The sequence below is a fragment of the Sapajus apella genome, unplaced genomic scaffold (assembly GCF_009761245.1).
Source record: "Sapajus apella isolate SASKATOON/1434 unplaced genomic scaffold, GSC_monkey_1.0 scaffold12, whole genome shotgun sequence".
Classification (NCBI taxonomy): domain Eukaryota; kingdom Metazoa; phylum Chordata; class Mammalia; order Primates; family Cebidae; genus Sapajus; species Sapajus apella.
In genome coordinates, this window is record NW_022436952.1 from 8,570,304 (window position 1) to 8,588,805 (window position 18,502).

General features: G+C 45.2%; 2 protein-coding genes across 3 annotated transcripts in view; both read left to right on the forward strand.

The window, feature by feature from the left end:
• The window catches only part of ACSF2 (acyl-CoA synthetase family member 2), a 44,848-nt gene that overhangs the window by 6,632 nt on the left and 19,714 nt on the right, over positions 1–18,502 (forward strand). The gene's annotated exons all lie outside the window — the stretch shown is intronic.
• LOC116552989 (glycine cleavage system H protein, mitochondrial-like) lies at positions 9,755–10,400 on the forward strand. The gene has a single exon (XM_032280005.1). The coding sequence runs from the start codon at positions 9,791–9,793 to the stop codon at positions 10,247–10,249; it is 459 nt and encodes a 152-aa protein (XP_032135896.1). The 5' UTR covers positions 9,755–9,790; the 3' UTR covers positions 10,250–10,400.

The window sequence follows — 18,502 nt, forward strand, 5'->3', positions numbered from 1 at the left end:
GGATTACAGGTGTGAGCTGCCACACCTGGTCTTGACTTTTCTTATGTATAAGTAGCGTGTTGTGAGGGTTAAATGAATGAGCACATAAGAAAATGCTGAACACACAGTTTGATGCCAAGGATGTGTTCAACTCATTACATGGATCCGTGAGCAACATGTCCTAGTTGTGAGCTATTTTATAGGAATGCTCGTGTAGTGATAGCTTGGCCCATTCTTACAGCGACACCAACCAAGGCCCACAGCATAGTAACTGTCTGGAAAGTGGGAGGGAGAAGGTTCCAGCAGGGGAAACTGCCTAAGCAAAGATGGGGCTGCTGGAGATGGGTGGACAGGCCTGAGCTTATGCTGAGGTTGGGAATAAAGCTGGTCGTACATTCAACAAGCCAACATGGAGGCTGTAATTTCATTTGGGTTGGCCTTGCCATGGGAGTGTCCAATAATGAAGGGTGTGAACAATTCTGCCAGTGCCTCTCCCTTTAGAACTAAACATATTGTATTTCTAGCTTACAAATCATGCTTTGTAAACCTCAGTGGTATGCAAGTATTCCTCTACCTGGGAGGTAGTTGACAGGAAACAAATCCCAGCCCTCCCACTCTTAACTTAGTGTGGCTTTAGGCAAGTTAACCTCTGCAGACTTTAGTTTCTTTGTAAAATAGCCTGTTTGGACAAGATGTGCTCTACCTTTCTGGGAACATTCTGGGATTCCTAAAGAGGCTGGAGTCGGAGCCTGATCCTTTAACCAACAGGGCTGCAGTTTGAAGTATACAGGCTTCATACCTGTGTGAATTTCACTTGGTCCCTTACGAATTCTGAGTATGCAGCCTTCCTAACTTTCTGACATTCTGTAATTCTGTAGTCCCCTGAGCAAAGAGAAACACCAAGTTTTGTTTTATACACACACACACACACACACACACACACACTTAAATACACTTTTCTTTTTTGAGATGCAGGTTTTGCTATGTTCCCAAGGCTAGGAGTCAAACTCCTGGAGTCAAACAATCCTCCTTCCCTAGCCTCCTGAGTAGCTGGGATTACAGGCACACACCATCATGGGCACCCAGCTATATCAAAGGTTTTCATCCTAGAAAACCAAGATCTAGGCTTGTATGTGTTTTAGTAATCCTGTCAAGGGACAAGTGTCTTGAATCAGCCCGCATCCCTGACTCCTGAGCACTCTTCTGTGGTCTCTGGCCAGCTATTCCAAAGGAAAACCTGCAGCATGGACGCCTCCTTTCGGGCTGCTCTGTCCCCCGAGCTGGAGTGCAGTGGTGTGGCCATGGCTCACTGCAGCTTTGACCTCCCAGGCTCAGGTGATGTGCCCACCTCTGCCTCCCAAATAGCTGGGACTACAGGTGTGTACCACCATGCCTGGCTACGTTTTTTGTATTTTTTTTTTTTTGTAGAGATGGATTTCCACTTTGTTGCCCAAGGTGGTCTCAAACTCTTGGGCTCAAGTGATCCTCCTGCCTCAGCCTCCCAAAGTGCTGGGATTACAGGTGTGATCCACTGCGCCAGACCTTCTATGTCTTCTTGAGAGAGTTTTCTGAACCCAAATTATCACTTCCTGTGTATTTTCTATACATACTTACAAACAGACACCAGTGGTTCCTTTCAAGATGCTGAAAATGGGCTGGGCGCAGTGGCTCGCACCTATAATTCAGCACTTTGGGAGGCCGAGGTAGGAGGATCACCTGAAGTCAGAAGATCGAGACCAGCCTGGCCAACATGGCGAAATCTCTACTAAAAATACAAAACGAGTTGGGCGTGGTGGCATGTGCCTGTAATCCTAGCTACTCATGAGGCTGAGGCAAAAGAATCTCTTGAACCTGGGGGGTGGGCTGAGATAGCGTCATTTCACTCCAGCCTCGACAAAAGAGCAAAACTCCATCCCAAAAAAAAAATAATTAAAAAAATTTTTACTGTAGCCCTTACTACTCTTTGCAGTCATTTGTAGTTTGTTCTTTGTAGTCGGTGTTTTTCATAGATCTCGTTCTCCCTCAGGGACGTTATGTGAATGGTAGAAAGGGCTTTATGGTATAATTACATACAGTAAACTGCAGAGATCTTAAGCGTATAGTTCAATGAATTTCAACAAATATGTCTATCTATTACTCAACATCCCAAGATATAGAATTTATTTATTACTCCCAAACAGGGCCGTTCAGTAGAAATATAATGTGAGCCACATATGTAATTTTATAGTTTTCCTTCTTTAAAAAGTAAAGAGAAATAGGAAATATTAATTTTACTTATTTTTAAATTTTTTATAGAGATAGGATCTCACTATGTTGTCCAGGCTGGTCTTAAGCTCCTAGGCTCAAGCGATCTTCTTCCCACCTCGGCCTCCTAAAGTGTTAGAATTATAGGCATGAGCCACCATGCCTGGCTGGAGACATTAATTTTAATGATATATATATTTTTAGTCTAGTGCAGCCAAAATTATTTCAACGTGTAATCAACCTTGAAAAATTACTAATGAGATATTTAGATTTTTTTCATGAAGTCTTCCAAGTCAAATTATATTTAATGCATACAACACAACTTAATTGAGATTAACCACATTTTGAGTGCCCCATAGCCATATGTGACTCGGGCTACCATATAGACCATGCTGTTCTAGAAATTTCTCTGTTACCCTTTTCCAGTCAATTCCCTTCCCCAGCCAGAGACAACCGCTTCTCTGATATCTGTCTCCATGGATTAATTTTGTCTGTTCTTGAATCCTAGCGTATGTATTCTATACACTTTTGTGTTCAGCTTTTTTTGCTCAAAAGCCAAGGAGGGCTCTTGGAAGGAGCAGTTCATTCACCTTGACAAAAATTCACAAAAGCGAGTGTTACATACTAAACAGCTCAATGTTTCAGAGTTCTGTATGTATTCTAGTACTATTCCTTTGTCAGGTGGCTTTCAAATATTTTTTCCTACTTTGTACCTTTTTTTCATCGTCTTAATAGGGTCTTTTGCTGACCAAAAAAAACTTTTTTTTTTTTTTTTAGACGGAGTTTCGCTCTTGTTGCCCAGGCTGGAGTGCAATGGCACGATCTCGGCTCACCGCAACCTCCGCCTCCCAGGTTCAGGCAATTCTCCTGCCCCAGCCTCCTGAGTCGCTGGGATTACAGGCACGCGCCACCATGCCCAGCTGATTTTTTGTATTTTTAGTAGAGACGGGGTTTCACCATGTTGACCAGGATGGTCTCGATCTCTTGACCTCGTGATCCACCGGCCTCGGCCTCCCACAGTGCTGGGATTACAGGTTTGAGCCACCGCGCCCGGCCTCAAAAAATTTTTTAATCCTTTTTTTTTTTTTTTTTTAACAGAGTCTCACTCTGCGACCCCACCGCTGGAGTGCAGCGGTACAACCACGGTTCAGTGCAGCCTCAACCTCCCAGGCTCAAGTGATCCTCCTGCCTCAGCCTCCCCAGTAGCTAGGACTATGGGTACATGCTGCAATGTGACCCACCATGCCCAGCCCATAGAGCAATTTTTAAAAAAATTATGATAAAGTCTAGTTTATAAAGTAGAGGTTAGTGGGGTTTTTTTTTAGATGGGGTCTCATTATGTTGCCAAGGCTGGTCTCCAACTCCCAGGTTGAAGCAGTCCTCCTGCCTCAGCCTCCCAAGTAGCTGGGACTACAGGTGCATGCCACTGCACCCAGCCCTCAGTAGGTTTCTTTGTTGTTTGTTTGTTTTTAATGGATCATGCATTTGATGTCAAGTCTAGGAACTTTTTGCCTAGCTCTAGATCCAGAAGATTTTATAATTTTTTTTAAGTTTTGCATTTTACACTTAAGTCTGTGATTCATTTTATTTTTGCTTCTATAAAATGTGAAACTTACTCAAAGTTAGTTGGTTTTTGTTTTTGTTTTTCTGAGATGGGCTTTCACTCTTGCCTAGGCTGGAGTGCAATGGGGTGATCTCAGCTCACTGCAACCTCCGCCTCCCGGGTTCAAGTGATTCTCCTGCCTCAGCCTCCTAAGTAGCTGAGATTACAGGCACATGCGACCATACCCAGCTAATTTTTGTGTTTTCAGTAGAGACGGGGTTTCGCCATGTTGGCCAGCCTGGTCTCAAACTCCTGTCCTCAGGTGATCCACCCACCTTGGCCTCCCAAACTGCTGAGACTCCAGGTGTGAGCCACCGCGCCCGGCCATTCAATTTCATTTTGAAAGCCTCACTGGCGGCTAGCTAGTATGGCACCCTCCCCAGGAAGCAGGGGGTGGCCTCAGCTTGGAGCTGTTCCTGCAGTTCTCTGGGCCTTTTACAAGTCAAGATTCTGAGTCCTTGATCCTCCCTCCCCAGTGGCTTTTGAAGAGGCCTTTCCCAGGGCCTGAGGCAATTCCAGTCCCTGGAAGGGGCAGCGTCCACCTGTAAACCTCTGGTCCAGGTTCTAAGAACCTCCACCCAGCAGGTAATATGTAACGGGAGGCAAACAAACAGCTTCTCCCCATAGATTCTCCATTGCAGACCTGTTTGCACAGGCATTTGCAAGCCTCCCTGCCGAGCAGGGCTCCTTCCCTGCCGAGCAGGGCTTCTTCCCTGCCGACCAGGGCTCCTTCCCTGCCATCCAGGGTTACCACAACCATAGGTGTGCACCACCACATGTGCCCATGGTCTCCACCAGACCGTGTCAGAACTGTGCAATCCACAGTGACCTCTAGCCCCTGACTTTAGTTGCTGGTCCTGAGTGTCACAGAATGCCACTGCTATTTCACCTGCATTGCCCTGAACCAGCCGGCTCATGTTTATTACTCAGTTCCTGCTGGTAGGCAAGGCTGGGCTGGGCAGGGCTAAAGCTGGAGCAGGAGGCTTTCCATGTCTGTCCAACCAAGTGGCTGCACAGGTAGGGCACAGAGCCACTATGGGTTGGTGCCGGGAGAGGTGAGCTGGCTCACAAGAGCAGAACAATCAGAGAACAGGCAGCAAAGGAAAACAGACACCACAGGGAGATCGTGGAAGAGTCAGTGTGTGCTCAAGGGCTGCCAAGCGGAAGGCCTAGTGGGGGCAGCTGTTGAAGGGGCTGTCCCAGGAGGGATTCCCCAGGGGCCGGAGGCACTCAGAGTGCTCCCCGTCAGCCGGTTCATGCCAGCAGTGCTTGAAACAAAACTAAACTAAAGGCCAGGCATGGTGGCTCATGTCCATAAGGGCCCACAGGCAGGCTGAGGGTGGGCTGCAGAGTAAAGAGCGGTGCACCCGGAAAAGCATCCAGATTTGCCGCCCATCAGGCTCAGAACCTTAGGAAAATGAACCTCTTGATCATGTTACCCTTAAAAAGAAATGGTTCGAGAGACAGCCAGGCTGGAGTGCAGGGGCACGATCTCTGCTCACTGTAGCCTCGAGCTCTCCAGGCTCAGGCGATCCTCCCAACTCAGCTTCCCCCGTAGCTGGGACCACAGGTATGCATCACCGCATCCAGCTAAATATTTTTTGTGTTTTTTGTAGGGATGGGGTTTCACCATGTTGCCCAGGCTGGTCTCGAATTTCTGGGCTCAAGCAATCCACACACCTTGGCTTCCCAAAGTGCTGCGCTTACAGGCATGAGCCACCATTCCTGGCCTGGAGGTCCTTTTAAGTCACAAGTCTTAAAAGACTTGTATTGCATTGGGGTCTTGGGAGCCAGACAGTCCTGGGTTTCAATTCCAGGTTGGCTGTTTACATGTGGCTTTGAGGGAGGCGCTGCATTTCTTGGAGCCTCCTTCCCTCATCTGTAAAATGGGTCTGTATCTTGGTCAAGGAGTGGTTATGAAGATCACAGTAGATTAGGCATGCAGGGTCTTTAGAAGAGAGCTGGCATCAAGACACAGCAATAAACATCAGCTCCCATTTTTCTGAAATCTGCTTTTTCACCCACAGTACATTAGACATTTTCCATGTCACTAAATATAGTGTCTCCTTTTTATTTTATTTTATTATTCTTTTTGAGACAGGACCTTACTCTGTCTCCCAAGCTGGAGTGCAGTGGCATAATCATGGCTTACTGCAGCCTCGACCTTTTGGGCTCAAGCAATTGTCCTGCCTTAACCTCTCAAGTAACTGGGACATAAGAACCTACCACCATGCCCGGCTAATTAAAAACATTTTTTGACTGGGCCAGGTGGCTCACGCCTGTAATCCCAACACTTTGGGAGGCTGAGGCGGGTGGATCACCTGAGGTCTGGAATTCAAGACCAGCCTGGCCAACATGGTGAAACCCTGTTTCTACTAAAAATACAAAAATTGCCGGGCGCGGTGGCTCAAGCCTGTAATCCCAGCACTTTGGGAGGCCGAGGCATGTGGATCACGAGGTCAAGAGATCGAGACCATCCTGGTCAACATGGTGAAACCCCGTCTCTACTAAAAATACAAAACATTAGCTGGGCATGGTGGCGCGTGCCTGTAATCCCAGCTACTCAGGAGGCTGAGGCAGGAGAATTGCCTGAACCTGGGAGGCGGAGGTTGCGGTAAGCCGGGATCGCGCCATTGCACTCCAGCCTGGGTAACAAGAGCGAAACTCCGTCTCCAAAAAAAAAAAAAAAAAAATACAAAAATTGGCCGGGTGTGATGGTGCACACCTGTAGTCCCAGCTGTTCAGGAGGGTGAGGCAGGAGAATCACTTGAATCCCAGAGGCGGAGGTCGCAGTGAGCTGAGATCATACCACTGCATTCCAGCCTGGATGACAAAAGTGAAACTCTGTCCACAAAAACAAAACAAGACAAAACTTTTTTTTTTTTTTTTTTTTGTAGAGACAGGATCTGCCATATTGCCCAGGCTGATCTCAAACTACTGGAATCAAGTGATACTCCTGCCTCAGTCTCCCAAAGTGCTGGGATTACAGGCATGAGCCACCACTCTGGCCTTTTAGTTGAGTTTTGTTTTAGAGAGAGGGTCTTTCTCTGTCACCCAGGCTGGCATGCAGTTGCACATTCATGGCTCACTGCAGCCTTGACCTATTCGGCTCAGGCGAACCTCCTGCCTCAGTCTCCCGAACAGCTGGGACCACACGTGGCTATTTATTTTTTTGTAGAGATGGGGTCTCAATATGTTGTTCAGGCTGACCTGAGCTCCTGAATTCAAGCGATTTGCCTTCCTTGGCATCCCAAAGTGGTTGAATTATAGGCTGTGAGCCATTTGCCTGGGCACGTCTTCATTTTTTAATGGCATAGTGTTGTATTGTACATGCTCTCTAATTTAGTTATCTAATCTCTTACTCATAGGAATAGTTTTTTCCCAGTTCTTTGCTAAGCAGCAATTAATGTCTCTATTCATACCTTTAGGCATTTTTTAGGTCTGTTGGTTTGTTTGTTGTTCTTGTTTTTCAGAATAGATCCCTAGAAGCAGAATTGCCAGGTTTTCAAAAGGTATGTGTATTAAAAATGTTAATAGATATTATCAAATCAGAAGGGATCCAGGTTTACAGGTTCTGAAGCTAGCACAGTTTGGGATGCCTTCTTTCTAAACAAGAATAAAAAACCCTTAAGTATCAGATTTTGTGCAAACTGAAGATTGATTTGGAATAAGAAAAGAATTTGCTACAAATTGCTTGGAGCTTGAAGATTCTCTTTTGAGCTCTCTTTAAGCAATTTGTCAGAAATGCTGACAGATAAATGCTTCTTGATTTGCAGCCAGCCTTCCCTCTCCAGTTTCCAGGAACTCCCAGCACTAGGGTGGTAGGCAGGGGCCAGGCTGGGAGGCATGCTGAAGTGTAAGTTTCTCAGGCTTCCTGCTTCTGTACTTACTGTCTTCTAAAAATCTCATACCAATTTACACTCCGGTATATTTTTCCACATCCTTGCCAACATTCCGTATAATCACTAACTCTTGTTTTCATGTTGAAATTCATAGCTCTTTTATTAATCTTCTCTACTTGGGGAGCTTTATTTAGGCCCTATTCAATGCAGCATGATAATCTAGTGCTGTAGCGTATCCTAAAATAACCTCTCCCACTGACTGCATAAAGCCAGCACAAACACGAACTTATGGGGGTTATAAGAATGAACTCTTATGTAGATGCAACTGCTTTCTTGTACTGCCTATTCTTTGACAAAAGTGCCTATCATGGAAATTTGAAATTAAACTTAGACTCCTCTAGAAAGACAGCAATCTTTGGTTTGGGTAGAGGATTACTGATTTATTCTATTTTCTCTTCTCATAATGCATCATTTATTACAGTATCAGACAGGTTGAATTATTTTATGTGTGTGTGTGTGTGTGTGTGTGTGTGTGTGTGTATGATTTTTGCAATAGCAGCTTTTTGGCCCTGGTAGTATAGTAATTTAGATAAATGATCAAAAGGAAATGACTTTGAAATATCAGCCACTGGCTGGGCACGGTGGCTCACACCTGTAATCAGCACTTTGGGTGGGGATCACTTGAGGACAGGAGTTTGAGACTAGCCTGGCCAACATGACAAAACACCATCTTTACTAAAAACACACAAAAAATAGCTGGGTGTGGTGGTGCATGCCTGTAGTCCCAGCTACTCGGGTGGCTGAGGCAGGAGAATTGTTTGAACTGGGGAGACAGACGTTGCAGTGAGCCAAGATGGCGCCACTGTATTCCATCCTGGGCTACTCAGTGAGATTCTGTGTCACAAAAAAAAAAAAAAAAAGAAAGAAAGAAAGAAAAGAAAAGAAATACAAGCCACTAAAAAATCAGATATCTTCCTCAGCCCCCACACTTTATCTCTGTACACACACACACACACACACACACACACACACACACACACTCTTTTGCCACCATTTGAAAATAAGTTGCAGGCATCATAATATCCATATTTTACTGGTCATTTGTCTTCCATCTTCTGTGACTTTGTGGCAGATTTGGTCATTATTGTCTTCTGTGTGTGTCACTTTGTCTGTTTTAGTGAAAAAGTGTTTGCAATGATAATGTGGGCTTTTTTGTTTTTAAGAGACTGGGGCTCACCCTTGCCCAGGCTGGAGTGCTGTGGCATGATCATAGCTTACTGCAAACTTTGAGTCCTGGGCTCAAGTTATCCTCCTGCCTCAGCCTCCTGAGTAGTTGAGACCACAGGTACATGCCACTACCCCTGGCTAATTTTTAAATTTTTCTTAGAGACAGGATCTTACTGCATTGCTCAGGCTGGTCTTGAACTCCTGGACTCAGGCAATCCGCCCATCTCGGCCTCCATGCCTGACTTATGTGAGGCTGTTGATCAACCTTTTTAGCAGTGTCTTGGACCAGTTGCTTAATGTTTTCATCTCAATGTTCTCCGTCTTTAAAACCAAAATAAAAGTCCATATCTCCTGCAAATTGCTGGGACAATTTGCCTCGAAAACCTGTATGATTGTATTGCAGAGGAGATACTCAGTGTTCTTTTTCTCTTCTTTTTAGATACCCTGCAATTTACTCATCTCTGCCTTCCCCTCTGAGAGTGCTTATCTTTTTCATAAAGCAGAATCATTACATTTTTGACTTGTCATCAAAAGTGTCTGCAGGCTGGGCATGGTGGCTCAAGCCTGTAATCCCAACACTTTGGGAGGCCAAGGAAGAAAGATTGTTTGAGCTCAGGAGATCAAGACTAGCTTGGGCAATATAGGGAGACACTCTAACTCTACCAAAAAAAACTTTTTTAAAAGATTATTCAGGTCTGCTGGTGCATGCCTGTGGTCCCAGCTACTCAGGAGGCTGGGGTAGGAGGATCGCTTGAAATTGGGAGGTCGAGGGTGCAGTGAGCTGTGATCATGCCACTGCACTCCAGCCTAGGCTTTCAGGGCAAGACCCCATCTTTTAAAAAATATATATGTATACATATTATGCTGCAAACATGGTAATGCGAGTGGTGTGAGCATGCGGGCTGTGCTCTGTAGCCTGTGTGCAGTCCTGGCACCCGCCGCGCCCTGCCTGCTGAGGGCCTGGCAGCTGGGGGCTGGCGTCATCCGGACGCTGTGCATGGGACTGGCTCTGCTCTCAGTGTGTAAATTCACAGAGAAACATGAATGTGTAACAACAGAAAATGGTGTTGGAACAGTGGGAATCAGCAATTTTGCACAGGAAGCATTGGGAGATGTTGTTTACTGTAGTCTGCTTGAAGTTGGGACAAAATTGAACAAACAAGATGAGTTTGGTGCTTTGGAAAGTGTGAAAGCTGCTAGTGAACTCTATTCTCCTTTATCAGGAGAAGTATCTGAAATTAATGAAGCTCTTGCAGAAAATCCAGGACTTGTAAGCAAATTTTGTTATGAAGATGGCTGGCTGATCAAGATGACACTGAGTAACCCTTCAGCACTAGATGAAATTAGGAGTTAAGAAGCCTATAAGAAATACATAAAATCTATCAAGGAGTGAAAATGGAACCACTAAATAAATTAGTATGAAATAACACAACCCAGCAGAGTTATCTTAAATTAGTGGCAGATAGAAGACTTAGAATAGCAACTTTTAGCATTACTGATGGGGGGGGGAGCCTGCTAAAAAAACTCTACTAGCCAGGTGCATTGGCTTACGCCTGTAATCCCAGCACTTTGGGAAGCCAAGGCAGGTGGATCACCTGAGGTCGGGAGTTTGAGACCAGCCTGGCCAACATGGAGAAACCCCATCTCTACTAAAAATACAAAAATTAGCTCGGTATGGTGGCGCATGCCTATAGTCCCAGCTACTTGGGAGTCTGAGACAGGAGAATCGCTTGAACCCAGGAGAAGGAGGTTGTGGTGAGCTGAGATCGTGCCATTGCACTCCAGCTTGGGCAACAAGAGCGAAATTCCATCTTAAAAAAAAAAAAAACTCTAGTAAAAATACAAAAATTAGCTGGGCATGGTGGTGGGCACCTGTAATCCCAGCTACATGGGAGGCTGAGGCAGGAGAATCACCTGAACCCAGGAGGCAGAGGTTGCACTGAGCTGAGTTCATGCCACTGCACTCCAGCCTAAGTGACAGAGTGAGACTTTGTCTCAAAAAAAAAAAAAATGTAAAAAATTACATTGTAAAGCTGCCCTCTGGATCTTGCTAGAGCCTTGCATTCAGTAAGCCATACTCTAAATGAGCAACTCTGTGTCATCAGCTGCTCTATGCCCCGGAACCTGTAGAGCATGCATCCACGTCTGAAACAGATTGGCAGGGCTAGCAGTCAGATTGTACTGTGACTGTCCAGAGAACACATCCTCAGGAAGGAAAAGCCCAGGACATTCAATAGGACTGTTTATTTTCTTGAGTAATTTCTAAGGCAGATATCATGAACAGATGTGTTTTTGGCTTGCCCAGCTTTATTTATTAATGTATATATTTTGCATAGACATGCCATGTGCTGCTTTTATCTTTCTGACGGAATGTTAAATAGATGCTACAATCTTGTAAATTTAGTTTATTAATTATGACTATATTGGCAGTAGCTTAAGCTCTAGAAGGTTTTTAAACCTCGTATTGAAGTATATGACAGATTCAGAAAAGTATAGTGTTTTTTTGTTTTTTTTTTTTTTTGAGACAATCTTAGCTCACTGCAATCTCCACCTCCCGAGTTCAGGCGATTCTCCTGCCTCAGCCTCCCGAGTAGCTGGGATTACAGGCACATACCACCATGCCTGGCTAAATTTTGTATTTTTAGCAGAGATGGGGTTTCACCATGTTGGTCAAATTGGTCTTGAACTCCTGACCTCAAGTGACCCACCGCCTCGGCCTCCCAAAGTACTGGGATCACAGGTGTGAGCCACCATACCTAACCAGAAAATTACACATATTTTAAGGCCCACTTGATGCACTTTTGATAAACTGAATACACCCACATAACCAGCACTCAAATCAAGACACAGAACATGACCAGAAACTGGGGGTTCCCTCGTGACCTCTTTAAGTCACTGACCCTCACCACCTGACCGCTCTCCTGACTTCTAATAGCATAAATTAGTTTTGCCTATTTTGTACATATAAATGGAATTAGACAATATAGCTTTTAAGATCTGCCTTCTTTCATTGAACATTATTTTTATGAGATTCATTCACATTTCTGGGTGTGATCATAGTTCCTTTGCTCTCATTACTGTATAGTTGCAAATAAGTCACCATTTATTCCGTTGTTGATGGACATTTGGGTAGTTTCCATATTGGAAATAATACAAATATCCTAATACCTGTCTTTTGGTGAGCACATGTTTGATTTCTGTTGGATATATGCCTAGGAGTAGATTATGTGCATTATTTTTAAGTGTACATTCAATGGCTTATAGTATATTCACAGATATGTATAAACATCATTATAGTCAAGTGTAGAACATTTTCATCACTGCACAGTTACCCTATGCCCTTGTAGCTGTTATCTCTCTGTCTTCTCATCTCTCTCTGCCCTAAGCAACCACTTAATCTGCTTTCTGCCTTTATAGAATTGACTATTCTGGACATTTCATACGTATGGAATCATACTGTCTTGTATGATTAAAATAAGGATGGCCAGGAGTGGTGGCTCACTCTTGTAATCCCAGCACTTTGGGAGGTTGAGACAGGTAGATCACTTGAGCCCAGGGGTTCAAGAGCAGCCTGGGCAACATGGCTATATGCCACCCGTCATAAGCCCTGTCTCTACCAAAAATACAAAAATTAGCCGAGTATGGTGGTGCCCGCCTATAGTCCCAGATACTCAAGGGAGCTGAAGCAGGAGGATCTCTTAAGCCCGAGAGACAGAGGTTATAGTAAGCTGAGATCATGCCACTGCACCCCAGACTGAGCCACAGAGTGAGACTCTATCTCAAAATAATAACAATAATAATAATAATGAGATGATCAAAGTATGATTTCACGAATCACACAGTTTATTGCCATACAAAGAGATTTTAGTGTTGTTGTTCACATTCTTAAAGTGGGGAGAATAAGAAAACAAATTCACTAGAGGAGGTCCCTTAGCCACATAGCGTGGGAGTTCCAATCTGTTAGAGTCCAATTACTAAAGCCTAATTGCTCACTTAGGATGAAAGCAAGCCTCTGTGGGAAGTAAAGTCTAGCTGAAGCTTGAGGCTACCTTTAGAGGAGAGATTTTCCACTAGATTCTCCGCTAGGTGGCTTGACCATGCTAGAGGGTGTACCAGAGTTGGTTGAAGCTGTGGAAATTAGCTCAAAGGTTAATTGGGCGTGGCCTTAGCTCAGCCTGAGCTCTCAATCTTCAGAGAATCACTCAGAGTGTAGCCCTGCCACAGCCCAAGGTCTCAAAGTGTCTGTCAAACTCTTGGGTTTATCTGTACAGTCATGCAATGCTTAATCACGGGAACACATTCTGAGAAATACTTCGGGCGATCTTGTCATTGTGCAGACATCATCAAGTGCACTTACACAAAGCCAGACGGTAGCGTCTACTACACACCTAAGCTATGTGGCAGAGCCGATTGCTCCTAGGCTGCAAACCTGTACAGCATGTCACTGTCCCGAATCCTGTAGGCCATTGTAAGTATTCATGTATCTGAACATATCTAAACTTAAAAAAGCTATAGTAAAAATACAGTATTACAGTATCATTTTTTTTTTTGAGGTGGAGTCTCACTCGGTCACCCAGGCTGGAGTGCAGTGGCATGATCTCAGCTCACCACAACCTCTGCCTCCCACGTCCAAGCGATTCTCCTGCCTCAGTCTCCCGAGTACCTGGGACTACAGGTGCCCGCCACCACGCCTGGCTAATCATTGTATTTTTAGTAGAGATGGGGTTTCACTGTGTTAACTAGGATGATCTCAATCTCCTGACCTTGTGATCTGCCCGCCTTGGCCTCCCAAAGTGCCGGGATTACAGCCATGAGCCACCATGCCTAGCCCAGTATTCTGGTATAATCTTATGGGGCCGCTGTGGTATATGCCATCCATCATAAACCACAACATTATTTTGCAGTGCGTGACTGAATTTTAGAGTCCAGTAGTTGAGGTCAGTAGCTCACAAATGGGGTCTCATGAGGTATGGTGGTGTCACATTCTTATGGGGAGAGGAGTACACCCCATGTTCTTGTCACAGCAAAACATGTCACTCCCATAAAAAATGTCAACATAAATAACAAATGGAAAAAAATTATTCAGGTATAATGAGTTTAATCGAGAATAAGCATTGCAACAAGGAATATGCATGCCACAGTAAACTATGGGCATATTCGGGGGGAGCAAAGGAAGATAAGGATTTTTTTTTTTTTTTTTGAGATGGAGTTTTGCTCTTGTTGCCCAGGCTGGAGTGCAGTGGCATGATCTCAGCTTACTGCAACCTCTGCCTTCCGGGTTCAAGCGATTCTCCTGCCTCTGCTTCCTGAGTAGCTGGGATTACAGGCGGGTGCCACCATGCCTGGCTAATTTTTGTATTTTTAGTAGAGATGGGGGTTTCATCTTGTTGGCCAGGCTGCTCTGGAACTTCTGACCTCAGGTGATCCACCTGCCTTGGCCTCCCAAAGTGCGGGGATTACGGGCATGAGCCACTGCGCCCAGCCAGGAAGACAAGGATTTTTAAAGGTAAAATGAGGGTTACATATGTTGTCTTGAAATTATTATCCTCGGCTACAAGGATCAAAAGCAAGGGTGGCATCAGGCCAGGGCTGGACAGGCAGCTGCTGGGCAGATGTCCGCACAGAAGTATTTTTTTGTGTAAGACTAAGGTAGTCTTTGTGCAAGCTAGTTGTGGTTTTGGCAAAGTCTTTTATGATATCTTTTTTATCAGGTAGTCATGCATGAGAACCCTCCCTGCACGGTCTTACCTGGCTCCATTTTTGTCAGGGTTTGACACAAGTGACTCCATTTTGATTCTAACAACTTTTTCACAAACTATGTGTTTGGAATTATTTAAAAGCTATGTAACATATACAATATGTAGCCTTTTTTTTTTTTTTTTCTTTTTTTGAGATGGAGTCTCACCCTGTCACCTAGGCTGGAGCGCAGTTGTGCGAACTGGGCTCCCTGCAACCTCCGCCTCCTGGGTTCAAGCAATTCTTCCTCAGCTCCCCAAGTAGCCAAGACTACAGGTGCCTACCACAATGCCTGGCTAATTTTTGTATTTTTAGTAGAGAGGGGGTTTCACCATGTTGCCCAGGGCGGTCTTGAACTCCTAAGCTCAGGTAATCTGCCTGCCTTGGCCTCCCAAAGTGCTGGGATTACAGGCATGAGCCACCATGCCCGGCCCAATATGTAGTCTTTTGTTACTGGTTTCTTTCACTTATAAATGTTTTCAAGGTTCAGCCATGTTGTGACATGTATCACTACTTCATTTCCTTTTTAAAAATTGCTTTATTGTAGTAAAATACACATAACATGCAATTTGCCATCATAATTAACTATTGAAGTTTGCGGTTTGTGGCATTAAGTACAGTACACTCACAGCTTTGTACAACCATCAGCACCGCCCCCCTCCAGAGCTTTTTCATCTTTCCCAACTGAAGCTCTGTACCCATTAAATGATAAGTTCCCATTCCCCCTCCCCAGTCCCCAGCAAACAGCATTCTACTCCTAGACAACTTTTACGTTCAGTTTCTTCTTTCACTTAATAAATGAGAGGGTCCATCGCTAACTAATGGGATTGCTTCTCTAAGTGGAGGCCTTCTTGCATATATGCGATGGAGTTTATCATAAAGAAGGGTAACAGAAAATGTGGTTGTAGAAAGACAAGAGGTGGAGACACAAACTGGCCAAGGGTTTTCTTTTCTTTTTTTTCTTTTTTTTTTTTTTTTTGAGACAGAGTGTTGCTCTTTCACCCAGGCTGGAGTGCAGTGGCATGATCTCAGCTCGCTGCAACCTCTGCCTCCTGGGTTCAAGCAATTCTCCTGCCTCAGCCTCCTGAGTAGCTGGGATTACAGGCACACACCACCACACCCAGCTAATTTTTCTATTTTTAGTAGAGACAGGCTGGTCTCCATGTTGGTCAGGCTGATCTCGAACTCCTGACCTTGTAATCCAGCTGCCTCAGCCTCCCAAAGTGCTGGAATTATTGGTGTGAGCCACCACGGCCGGCTGGCTGAGGGTTTTCATACTGGGCGTCCTGTCCACAGGCCACAGCAACCCTGCTGCATATCCGTCCAATTCTTTGACATCAAGAAGTTGATCCAGGCCAGGAGTAGTGGCTCATACCACCAGCACATTGGGAGGCCGAAGCAGGTGGATCACTTGAGGTCAAGAGTTTGAGACCAGCCTGGCCAACATGGTGAAACCCCATCTCTACCAAAAAACACAAAAATTTAGTTAGGCATGGTGGCACATGCCTGTAATCCCAGCTACTCAGGAGGCTGAAGTGGGAGAGTCACTTCAACCCAGGAAGTGGAGGCTGCAGTGATCAGAGATCACACCACTACACTCTAGTCTGGGAGATAGAGTGACACCCTGTCAAAAAAAAGTTGATCCTGTGAGCCATTTCCATGTTGTGGATTTGCTGGCAGGTTTCATAGCTCTCCCGCTGTCACTGTCAGCATGGCTTCTCATAGTACCACCAACGCTTAATGTCCTCAGTGAGTCCCTCCATGATGAGGACTCTGTTTAGGGTCCTGAATGTGCCTTCCACATTCCCTTCCTGTGCCATCATAAGTCCTGGCAATGAACTTCAGGGTTTTTTTTTTTTTTTGAGACAGAGTTTCACTCTTGGTACCCAGGCTGGAGTGCAAAGGCACGATCTCGGCTCACCGCAACCTCCGCCTCCTGGGTTCAGGCAATTCTCCTGCCTCAGCCTCCTGAGTAGCTGGGATTACAGGCACGCGCCACCATGCCCAGCTAATTTTTTGTATTTTTAGTAGAGACGGGGTTTTACCATGTTGACCAGGATGGTCTCGATCTCTTGACCTCGTGATCCACATGCCTCGGCCTCCCAAAGCGCTGGGATTACAGGCGTGAGCTACCGCACCCAGCCGAACTTCAGATTTTAAATCCACGAGCTTAGATCTAAGTCTCCACTCTGGTAGGCCTGATGTTCCATACCCAGATGACCCCTGTAATCCAAATAACCGATTCCATTGTTTAGATGGATATACCACATTTTGTTTATCCATTCATCTTTGCTGGACATTTGGTTCATTTCCACTTTTTGGGTATTGTGAATAGTGTTGCTGTAAACATTCATGTACAGGTTTTTTTTTTTTTTTGAGACCGAGTCTCACTCTGTCACCCAGGTCAAAGTGTAGTAGCTTGCTGTAGCCGCAACATCTCAGGCTCAAGCGATCCTTCTACCTAGGCCTCCAGAGTAGCTGGGACTACAGAGTAGCTGGGACTACCACCATGCCCAGCTGATTTTTAAATTTTTTTGTAGAGATGGAATCTCACTATGTTTCTCAGGCTAGTCTCAAACTCCTGGGCTCAAGCAATCCTCCCACCTCGGCCTCCGAGAGTACTGGGCTTACAGGCATGAACTACTGTGCCTGGCCTGAGTTTTTGTTTGAACACGTGTTTTCAGTTCTTTTGGGCATATATTATAACTAGGAGTGGAATTGCTGGGTTGCATGCTAATTCTATATTTGACTTTTTGAAGAACCACCACACTATTTTCCAGGCAGCTGAATCATTTTACATTCCCACTGGCAATATACTCCCATGCTTGCCAACATTTTTTTTTTTTTTGAGTCAGAGTCTTGCTCTGTCGCCAGGCTGGAGTGCAGTGGCGCAATCTCGGCTCATAGCAACCTGCGACTTCATGGTTCAGGCTATTCTCCTGCCTCAGCCTCCCGAGTAGCTGGGATTACAGGCATGCGCAATCACACCCAGTTAATTTTGTATTTTTAGTAGAGATGGGGTTTCCCTCTGTTGGCCATGATGGTCTCCATCTCCTGACCTTGTGATCCGCCCGCCTCTGCCTCCCAAAGTGCTGGGATTATTGGCATGAGCCACCGCGCCCGGTCAACATTTGTTATTTTGTTTTTTGATGTTTGTTTTTTGAGACAGAGTTTTGCTCTTGTCACCCAGGCTAGAGTACAACGGTACGGATCTCTTTAGCCAAAGTGCTGGGATTACAGGCGTGAGCCATCGCACCAGTGAACAGTAATCGTGCCACTGCACTACAGCCTGGGTGACAGAGTGAGTCTCAAAACAAAATTAAAGAATAGAAAAAGAAGTGGTGGCTTGGAGGGTGGGGCAGGGGGAGGGAAAGCAACAGGATAAATAGCTAATGCATGCAGGGCTTAATACCTAGGTGACAGGTTGATAGGTGCAGCAAACCACCATGGCAAATGTTTACCTATGTAACAAACCTGCATGTTCTACATATGTATTCCAGAACTTAAAATAAAATTTAAAAAAGAAAAAAAGAAAGAAATGGGCTGGGCATGGTGGCTCACATCGGTAATCTCAGCACTTTGGGAGGCCAAGGCGAGCAGATCATGAGGTCAGGAGTTCGAGACCAGCCTGACCAACATGGTGATACCCTGTCTCTACTAAAAAAAACAATACAAAAATTAGCCAGTGTTGTGTTGTGTGCCTGTAATCTCAGCTACTCGGAAGGCTGAGGGAGGAGAATTGCTTAAACCTGGGAGATGGAGGTTGCAGTGACCCAAGATCGTGCTGCCACTGCCCCTGGGCAATAGGGCAAGACTCTGTCTCAAAAGAAAGAAAGAAAGAAAGAGAAAGAGAGAGAGAGAGAGAGAGAGA